This window comes from Otolemur garnettii, unplaced genomic scaffold (assembly GCF_000181295.1).
Source record: "Otolemur garnettii isolate 467f Iridium unplaced genomic scaffold, OtoGar3 scaffold00014, whole genome shotgun sequence".
Lineage (NCBI taxonomy): Eukaryota > Metazoa > Chordata > Mammalia > Primates > Galagidae > Otolemur > Otolemur garnettii.
The window spans coordinates 16,545,532-16,556,189 of NW_003852409.1; the positions used below are offsets into that span (position 1 = coordinate 16,545,532).

The 10,658-nt window shown below is 39.9% G+C and overlaps 1 protein-coding gene across 2 annotated transcripts in view; it reads right to left on the reverse strand.

The window, feature by feature from the left end:
* The window catches only part of FKBP15 (FK506 binding protein 15), a 55,077-nt gene that overhangs the window by 19,624 nt on the left and 24,795 nt on the right, over positions 1-10,658 (reverse strand). For both annotated transcript variants that reach the window (XM_012802413.2, XM_023510611.1), the window contains exons 12-19: positions 8,285-8,392; positions 6,945-7,047; positions 6,119-6,225; positions 4,527-4,641; positions 2,992-3,101; positions 2,574-2,681; positions 2,039-2,133; positions 889-991 (exon numbers count right to left, since the gene is read on the reverse strand). In XM_012802413.2, coding sequence (XP_012657867.1) covers positions 889-991; positions 2,039-2,133; positions 2,574-2,681; positions 2,992-3,101; positions 4,527-4,641; positions 6,119-6,225; positions 6,945-7,047; positions 8,285-8,392 — 849 coding nt within the window. The remainder of the gene's footprint in view (positions 1-888; positions 992-2,038; positions 2,134-2,573; positions 2,682-2,991; positions 3,102-4,526; positions 4,642-6,118; positions 6,226-6,944; positions 7,048-8,284; positions 8,393-10,658) is intronic.

Here is a 10,658-nt window from a genome sequence, read left to right on the forward strand (position 1 = left end):
AAAAAAAAAAAAAGATTAGAGAGGCTGTGTAGGGCTAAGCATTGCTTATCTGAGGATAAGAGGTCAAAGCCAGTATCTGCCTGGATACTATGGCTAAGAGAACACAAAGAAATAAATAAGGACTCTTCAACATTACCAGAATAGAAGGCAGTGAGTAAACTCCTCAAGTTATAAAGTGCATTCCATTCAATTTTTCCATGCTTTTAAGGAAAATGCAAATACAAAATACTTGTTAAATCTTTCAGAAAGTAGCAGATGAAAGGTTCAAAATCTCCTAGCTCAGGATTAGTAGCCCAAACAAGAAGGAATCCATGATGGATAAACAGTGTCACTGGAACAAGGAGAGGTGGAATGGGCTTCAGAATCAGCAGATCCCAACCCAAGACCCACTGGAGTTTTCCTTACTCTACTGCAGGAACAGGTCAAACTTCCTAATTCCAAAAGGACTGAAGTCCAATAGTAGTACTGTAAAATGTTTTGATGGACACAGATGAAGGGAGAACATAAGACACACATGAAGGGACAAAGTAAACACAGATAAAGTAGCAAACTAAACAATCTTAAATGCCATCAAAAATCACCTACACATTTGTTACCTAGCATTAATAGAGATGTCCTCTTTGTCAACAGAATAATTTCTAATAAGCTGTGTAAGTCTTACCTTGATCAAATAACTGAGATCAGTAATTGTTTTGAATCCACGCACTGCAAAGCATATTATAAAACAGAAACGTGGATGATGGATTATAAAACCCACAGGAGACTTCTAGCTCTTTTCCCAGTGATGGCAGAAATTCTGCTGGAAAGCTGACAGGTAAGTACGCAGACGACACCACTCCTTAGGTCTACCTGTGCTGACCTGGGTTATCCTTTCCCCAGTTACTTTACCTTCTCTTGTTCAGCATGCAATACTCTTGCCTGTGTGTTTTCTGTGGCTGTTTGAAGTGAGTTGTTCCTCTTCTCCATCATCAGGTTACTCTGTTCAACATACCTGTCAAAGAAATAGAGAACAAGAAAATATATATCAAGCACAGAATCCAGGCCAGGTATGACCCACTGCCCATTCAGACCTCACAATATTGTTCTCTGCCTTCATTAACAGCAATCTGAAAGCAATGCTGTCCTTAGATCTGCAGCAATCAACTTTGGAGGCAGGAACTTGAATCAGAGGAGAGTACTCTGAAGGGTGTAGGGTAACAAGAAATGAGAGAGGAAAGAGCCAGGAGTAAGAAAGCTGTAAGGAGGATAGAGGAAGCCACTCCCTCAACCTTGCCATGTGGGAGATGAGACACAGGAGAAGAGAAATATGGGAGAATGATTTTTTTTTCTTTTAGAGACAAGAGTCTCACTTTATCACCCTCAGTAGAGTGCTGTAGCATTACAGCTCACAGCAACCTCCAGCTCCTGGGTTTAGGCAATTCTCTTGCCTCAGCCTCCTGAGAAGCTGGGACTACAGGAGCCTGCCACAACACCTGCCTATTTTTTTGTTGCAGTTTGGCCGGGGCCAGGTTTGAAACTGTCACCCTCGGTATATGGGGCCAACGCCCTACTCACTGAGCCACAGACACCGCCCAGGAGAATGATTTTTTTTTAAAGTAACATGCTGTCTTGTGACAAGTTCCACTGAATTACCCAAATTTTCAGAAGAATCACCAAAAATTACAAAATGCTTGGGTTTTATAGGGAATCAGTGAGGTTCTGGTTATATTCGGGTTGTTAAAATAGCCCACACAGAAAAAAAAGGAGTTGACACCAGAATTTTTGTAGTGTTAATACCAGTTTTACAGAAAAGGAAACTAGGGCCAGCAGGAATAAATAAAATGCCCAAAGCCATGCAATAAATACAGGGCAGAGCAGGAGCCCAACACAGGTCTCACTCACATCATAGCCTACTGAGCTCTTCCTATCAAAATACCTCTCAGAAGGCAGGCAATTCATATGACAGGTAGGAAACACAAATAGCAGAAATACATGAGTACTGGACATTTCCATAGTAAACCCTCTATTTATCCCACCCAGGCCCCATACCTGTCATTACCTCTGATTTCTTTCAATTAATTCACTAATCTTGTCATTCTGCTCTTCTATCCGATTGCCCTTTTCGAGGATCTCTTGCTTCAATCTTTCATTTTCCTAAAGTTAAAACATATGATGCCTTTTTAAAGTCTTAAAAGTACAGATAAAAGGGAATAAACTTGAACTGACAGGTAACATTGTTAGCACATTTTGAGACAAAAACTAGAACTTGTGTCCCACATGGATACACTAACTAAAATAACACATCAAATTATACTTTATGGATACAAATAACTAGGACAAATGGACTAAGTATATAAATGGCTATAAAATGAACTGAAATTCTTAAGTATGGTCAAAAAGCAATGGTTCCTTGTGACTATATAATGGTAAGTCACTTGAACCAAATCAAGCCATAATAAATTTTCCAGAATTTTTTAACCCAGTATAGCATTTATCACATGCTATTTCTGGGGTGGAGGTGTTGAGGGTAGTATATCTGGGGCAGAGCAAGGGCAAGCCTTCAGGCTGAGTGCTGAGTCCTCGACCACCCTCACCTGAATGATTCGCTGGATGTTGCTCATAATCAAGCTCGTTTCCATTGTGACTGACATGCTAGGAATAAGCATGGAATTACTAGCACTATGTTTCTGTAATTCTTCAACCTACAAAAAGAATGTCAGAAAGACCTCGTGAGAAAGTTTAAAATGAAGAAATACAATCGACCCAAGATCTGATCACTTTTTTAAGGAGATTAATGTGTTACTGAAATAATCCCTAAATATACGGTAGAGTTTTTTCCTACTAACTGACCCCAAAATAATTATAGTTATTCTTCTAGGTAAATCACTACTAACTACTATGAATGCAAGAAACCAAAGAAGGGTTTGCCTATAGTTCTAGCTGCTCCCTGTTTATTTATATCCCCTGTTTATAACCCCATTTTCAACATGGCCCCAACCCTGATTCAGTCACCTTAGTCATGAGATGATCCATTTTATCAGCCACTTTGCTGACTGCCATTCGAATTTCAGTGTTATGTTGCCGGGCTTCAGTCATGAGAAATGAAGTCACCTCACCTGATCCTAAACAGACATAAGCCAAAAAGAAACTTATAAAAGTAGAGCAGAGGAAACTGTATGAGGAAAAGCCAATAGCTCGTCTTTCCTTTTAGGAGAGCAAAGAAGGAAATGAAGAGTTCCATAGACTAGGAAATTCTAGAAGAGATTTTACACTGTCAGGAAAAGATGCAGAGGAGACAGTAAAGGTAAAGGGCTCCAAAGCTAACAATAACTAAACTATGATCCTGCAAAATGATGGAGGGCTACACTCGATTTAAAGAGCACAAGGATGCCCACTTAGGTCTGCCAGTAGCAACTCAGATTGCTTCCTCATTAATCCAACTGCATGCCGTGCATTGTACCAGGTACTAGGGATATGACAATGAATAAAATGTGGTTCCTGCCCTTAGGGAGCTCTCAGTCTGGTAGAAAGACTGACATGTAACAAATCATTACAACAGAGTGTTAATTTAATTTAAGTGCAAAAGTGGACCATGTACTAGATAAAAAAGTAGCACAGAGAAAGCAAGATGGGTTCTTTGGCAACACACACACACACACACAGTTGTGTCTGCAGGAGGAGAGGACAGAGGGATGGGTAGCAGGGAATGCTTCACAAAGAAGATGACAGTCTTAATGGATAAAAATGTGTTTCCCAGATGGAGAAGGGGAAGCTTCCAGACATAGGCTATATCCAGGGATCCCTGACCATTCTAGAACCACTGAGTTATATGACATAACCAGCTTCTTCCTACTATAGTCCTAAACCAAAAGTGATCATTACACAAAAGACAAACAGCTGAATAGGGCAGGATACCATCACAGCAGCTTATATTTTATTTTGTCAATTTTTTTTACATAAAATACATGCACAATATCCAAAAAGTTACCCAGGTAACCATTAACAATGGGTTCCCATGGTCAGGGGATTAATGATGGTAAGGATAATAACTTTTCACTTTGTACTTTTTTTATTGTTTAACATTTTAATAAAAGCACACTTTCATAATTTAAAAATTTTAACAAAGTAGCTTGCATTTGAGATACTGAACACCATAGTCTTCATGCTTTCTCTCAGTTTCTTCTAAGGTTTGCTCTTTTACTATTTTCTATAAACTCTAGCCATTCTGACAGAAGAATTAGAAGAGTTGGTGGCAGAAAATGCCAAAAACAAAACCGAAAGTAGGTACTAGGGGACTGTAGGGGAGGATGTGGTAGGAAATGTTCTCAAACAGGATTGTAGCTATGGATGCACAATTCTGCCAAGTTCACTAGAATGTCTTTGAATTGCACACTTAAAATGAATGAATTATAGGGAATATCAACAAAGCACTTTAATTAAAGAGAAGAAACAATAGGTAGAGAGCAATTGGAGTAAAAGTGAAAATGAAATGGGAAAGAGAGTACAGAAAGAATAGAAGGTGAGAAAGAGAGGGAATCTCATCCTACCTTGAAAATGGGGGGGTTGGGAGAGTGCTGCTGGGTACAGGGGCCGAACAGGCTGCAGCTGGGAGTTGACAGCCGATCCCTGCGGGTAGGTGTAGGCTTGCATACCTGCATAGGGCTGAGAAAGTGCCACACTGGTTTATAAAATATTCAGGGTAGTCTTTTTGGCTTACAATTCCTTTCCACAGGGCTGCTATGTGGTCAAAGGAAGTGATATAAATTTCTTTTCTTTGGCAGTTTTTTGGGGGGAGCCGGGTTTTCTAATAGCTCATAAGTTATGTGCCTGGCAAATAATAGGATGGTTATTCTTCCTTGAAATAAGGTGATCTAACTCATTTCCAAAAACAGATAAAACTACCCATCCATTAAAAAAAAGTCTTAGTATACAGGAGAGTAATTCTCCATGGAAGGGAAGGGCAAGTAGAAAAGAGGGCAACAGCAGCACTTACTCTCACCCCTTCCTTAAGAATCACCAAGGGGCTGAGTGTGGTGGCTCATGCCTATGATTCTAGCACTTTGGGAGGCTGAGGTAGGAAGATTGCTTGAGCCCAGGAATTTGAGATCAGCCTGGGCAACATAGTGAGACCTCATCTCTACAAAAAAATTTACATATCTAGGTATGGTGGTGCATCCCTGTAGTCCCAGTTCCTCAGGAGGCTGAGGCAGAAGAATGGCTTGAGCCCACAAGTTCAAGGCTCCAGTGAGCTATGATGGCACCACTGTACTCTAGCCTGGGCAACAGAGTGAGACTCTGTCTAAAAAAAAAATCACCAGAGAAGTGAATCCCTGTTATTATTGACAGTGTGCTGAGGCAGGAGAAAGAGTTTACTACCCTGGAAAAAAGCCAGCAGAGGCAGACAGGCTACTGCCATTGCCTTCTGCAAAAACAGAAAAAAACTCTTCTTTAAAAAATCACTTTTGGAGGATAACTAAACAGCAGAATCCAGCTTTACTTTCCATACAGTTCCATCTCAATCCATAAACTGTCTGCTGAGTATAGTGCAGAATGTTAGCCTATCACCTTTTTTTTTTTTTTTGAAGAGACCAAGTGGTATCACAGCACACAGCAATCTCCAACTCCTGGGCTTAGGCGATTCTCTTGCCTCAGCCTCCCAAGTATCTGGGACTACAGGCGCCCGCCACAATGCCCAGCTATTTTTTGGTTGCACTTTGGCTGGGGCGGGCTTCAAACCCGCCACCCTCAGTATATGGGGCCAGCGCCCTACCCACTGAACCACAGGTGCCGCCCAGCCTATCACCTTTTGATAGCAAAGAATACAGAAGATATGAAGAGAGACCTCTCAACTGACACGTATGAAAAGAAAGGGAAGCCAACAGTGACTGGACCTTCGCTCTGGGCCAGGCGCAGGCTTTGTAACAGGTGCTTTGCTTATTCTTGCCTTTAATCTTTTCAGCAACTGTAACTCCTTTGCCTGAGTTAGAGATGAGGAAAATGGTGATTCAGGAAGGGAAAAAAAAAATCACAAACTCTGACTTCCGGGCACTGCTACTGTGTGAATCATGCAAGAAGAAAAGTGACTGACTAGAACCATAATAAATTACAGCATATAACTGATATGGTTTTTAAATTTTACCTGAAAGGACTGGGCATTTCCAGATATAGCTGAGTGGGAATCAAGAGATGCCACTTGCATTAAGGCAGCAGAGGGTGCTTGGAGCCCAGACACAGGTGGCTGAGGTGCTAAGATAAAGCAAGACATTTTCACTGTTATTCATCCCTGCTTCTTGGTGTGAGTCTGGGACAGCACCTTACATACCATCATGCTTCAGATTCCACCACTTTTTTTTTTTTTTTTTGAGACAAAGTCTCACTCTGGCACACTGAGTGCCATGTCATCATAGCTCATAGCAACCTCAAGCTCTTGGGCTCAAGTTATCCTCTTCCCTCAGTTTTCTACTTTTAGTAGAGATGGGGTCTCACTCTTGCTCAGGCTGGTCTCAAAAGCCTGAGATCAAGCAATCCACCCACCTTGGCCTCCCAAAGTGCTAGGATTATAGGCATGAGCCCCCATGCCCAGCCAGACTTCACCACTTTCCTCACCTAGTCTCCTAAAACTGGGATCTCAGCAATGGGCCCATTCAAGGAAACTGGGTGTTCTCATATGCTTCTGACTCAGCACTATGATCCCATCAGTTGACAGGAAGTATAGAAAAACACTCAGGGAGATGTCTCAATAGGTGAGTGCAGACTTCCAAAACTAACAATGCCACACAGCAGAAGTCACAACAAGCAGTCTAAATACATCTCCAGGTCTGAAAAAGCCCTACCCAGGGACAAACTGACAAGGTTTTTACATTCTAGTCCAGTCCTCAGTACTAAAACAATGTAGCCTACCTACAGGGATGATAATTTTGGTGTTGACCCAATTCAAGGCACAGAGCCTCAGAGAGGTTTCTTACCCTGTGAGGTCATCTGTGGCAACACTGGATGGGCTGGCTGAACAGAGGGCTGGATGGCCGGAGTCACCAGGGGCGGCCCAGCTCCTCTCACAGCATTCGCATCCTGAAATAGGCAGTAAGGTTTTGGTTACTATGTAAAGTCCTTTACTGGAGACTAAGGCTGTCTTCCCTAAACCTGCTTCCAAAACAGAGCTTCTAGGCAAAGAGGTAAGAAAGGCAAGCAAGAAAGCCAACAGTTTGGGGGTGTGGATACTATGGCATAGAGCAAGAGCCATTCTTCCTGTAAATCCTATCAAATAATTAAACATAGTTCATTTGTACAAATATTCTATATCGTTTTCTAAATACGATTTAGAAATCGTATTTTCTAAAACAGCTAAACTAACTGCTCTCTAGAATACATCATTTTCCAAACCAGATCTTCCTAAAAAATAAGAGTCTCTTGTAAGGAATAATCCAGCCTCTTCTCTTCTGCCAAATAAACCCCGTAGCCCTTCCAGGTACTCAATGAAAATCAGATAGAGTAGGACTCACTGCACCTCATTAACCTGGTGTTTTTGGATACAGAGTTTAGAATGTTCCTCCCCATTCTTTCTCTCCACAAAATCAAAGCTATACCTCTAAACCAAGTTATTCTAAATCTTCCAGCCTCATATAGAAAAAGAAAATCTTGAGACATAAGATATAGTAACTGTAATCTGCTATGCCATAGTTCAAGGGCTGAAATACCTTTGACATTCTTTTAATAATTTAGAACTTTCCCTTATAGTGTGATAGTCTCTTTTGGAAAAACATACCAGTTTTAGATCATTATAGCTCTAAACCAGCCTAAATGTCTAAACACAAAGTGAATTATTCTAAAACTGATACATGTATAAAGGAACACTGGGCTACCTTTAAACTAACAATGCTTTATTTGCTCACATTATTTATGTGAATGTAAATGTTTATGATATAGATTTAAATTTAAAAAATCAGGTAATAAAGTAATATAGTATAAAAAAGAATGCCATCTGTATGAAGTACATTACTTCTTTCTTTATCCACAATTTTAAATTATTCTACAATGCATAAGTAACATATATTTTTTATTGAGAATATTATCTTATTCAAATTTCATTTCCAAACTGGATAAAAATTAATTATGGAACTACTCCCATCTCTCAGGGTAAGTGCTAATCACAGTAGAAACACATGTACTGACACCAATTTGTATTATCTTACATATACACCCTCTAAATAATGATTCTAGGGTATAAGCAGAAAAAGTTATCATTTCAATCAAAAGAAAAAATAGCAACATTTGTACTATTCAATCTAATATAGCCAGGGAGACATACTTCAATTTCTGAGTCACTGGGTTCCAGCTGTGGTGGAAGGATTGGCAGCATGGGCTGGCCCATTTTAGCCATCCGAGAGATCAACTTCGCCTTGTCTGTATCAGGACTCTAAACAGAGAGGGAAGTCACAAAAGTCACTGCGAGCAAAGTTCATTACCTTCAGGCAGCTCTATCCTTTTGGTTCTTACATCAAATCTTTCAAGCCCCCCCCCCCACATCTATTTAAAACCATTTCCTCTAGAAAATGGGAATTAAAGATTTCAGAAGTATACCTAGATTATAATTAATGATAGTAGCAAAAATAATTTCCTACACATTTGGAACTGACAAAGTGGTTTCATAAGTATTACTTCCTTTCAATCAAGTCCACCAACCAGGCATAATTATTCCCATTTTACACATAAAAAACTGGAGGAGATAAGGTGGAGATATTAAAGAGGGAGGTATTTTAGATGATTGTAAAGATGATTCCTCCCCCAAGCCTAAAGCAATTCTGAAAACAGATATTCAGAAGAGGTCTGTGGGAAGAAGGAAACAGGAGCTCTTTGTTCAGGTTTATTTAATTCTAACTTGCCATTGACTACACAGTAGACTTTGTGCTAGAAGCTTCTGTATCCATTAACTAATCCAAAGTGTAGTTTCAGAATGGAGAGTACATACATCTGAAGATGCACAGATGACCTATTGGGTATATGGATAAATGACCATATCCTGCATTTTAATTATTTTTAAGCTACAAACATAGGACATTAAGTTTATTTACAGAATTGATACTGCTTTATTTTAAGACATACATTGGGAGTGCATGCTTGTTCTTTCTTAACTGATGGAAATACATAAGAAAAAAAAAGCTGGAAACATCAAGGTCTAGTTACATAAACCACATCCACATAAGGGAATATATTAATCTACTAACACACAAATGAGGCTTGGTGCCTGTAGCACAGTGATTATGGCACCGCTGGCGGGTTTGAGCCCAGCCCAGGTCAGCTAACCAACAATGACAATTGCAACAAAGGAAAACAAAAATAACCAGGCGTTGTGGCAGGCGCCTCTAGACCCAGTTACTTGGGGAACTGAGACAAGAGAATTGTTTAAACCCAAGAGTTGGAAGTTGCTGTGAGCTGTGACACCACAGTACTCTACTGAGGGCAATATAGTGACACGGTCTCAAAAAAAAAATAAGAATGAGGAAGCTCTCTGTATACTAACATGAAAAGATATTGTGTTTTGCATGTGTATAGTATTCTATGGACAAAGCAAATGCTATTTTGTATGTGTGAAAAGAGGGAGGAATAAAATATATATTCCTATTGGCATGCACCTATATAAAGAAACACTGAAAGAATCTGAAAGAATAAGAAACTAGGGCGGCGCCTGTGGCTCAGAGGAGTAGGGTGCCAGCTCCATATGCCGGAGATGGGGGGTTCAAACCCAGCCCCGGCCAAAAACCACAAAAAAAAAAAAAAAAAAAAAAGAAAGAAAGAAAGAAACTAAAAAAAAAGCAGTTAACTAAGGGTTGTGAGATGAAATAGGTGAGATGGAATAGGTAATATGGGGACAAGAATAGGAGTGAGTCCTCACATGCAGATCTTGTTATATTGTTTTTTGTTTTTTTGGGTTTGAGACAGAGCCTCAAGCTATTGCCCTGTGGCATCACAGCTCACAGCAACCTCCAACTCCTGGGCTTAAGTGATTCTCTTGCCTCAGCCTCCTGAGTAGCTGGGACTACAGGTGCCCGCCACAACCCCCAGCTATTTTTTGGTTGCAGTTTTCATTTTTTGGCAGGTCCAGGCCTGATTCGAACCCGCTAGCTCTGATGTATGTGGCTGGCGCCTTAGTCGCTTGAGCTATAGGTGGGGAGCTTATTATATTATTGTTTTGACAGTTGTGCCATATGAATGTAATTACCTATCAAAACAGAAAATAAAAACTTTATGGAATAAGTGGAAATACACTATATACCTATCAAAACAGAAAATAAAAACTTTATGGAGTAAATGGAAAAAAATAGTTAATTTTATGTTATATGGATTTTGCCTCAATTAAAAAAAAACTTTTTTAAGAAGACAAAAAAGAAAAAGGGAAAAGTTGCAGACAACTAGTCTACCAGAAACCAGGAGTTACTGAGGCTTAGAAATAGGTGACAAGAATAGTTCTAAGTACAGAATACAACAGAACCAATACTAGACAATTTTGTGGCTGTTTAAAGATCTAAAATATAGTTATTTTTTAATTTTCTTCTCATTCTTTGGTTTAATCTTCTGGGTTTAGAAGATCACTTTTTTTTTTTTTTTTTTTTTTGAGACAGAGCCTCAAGCTGTCCCCCTGGGCAGAGTGCCGTGGCATTACAGCTCACAGCAACCTCCAACTC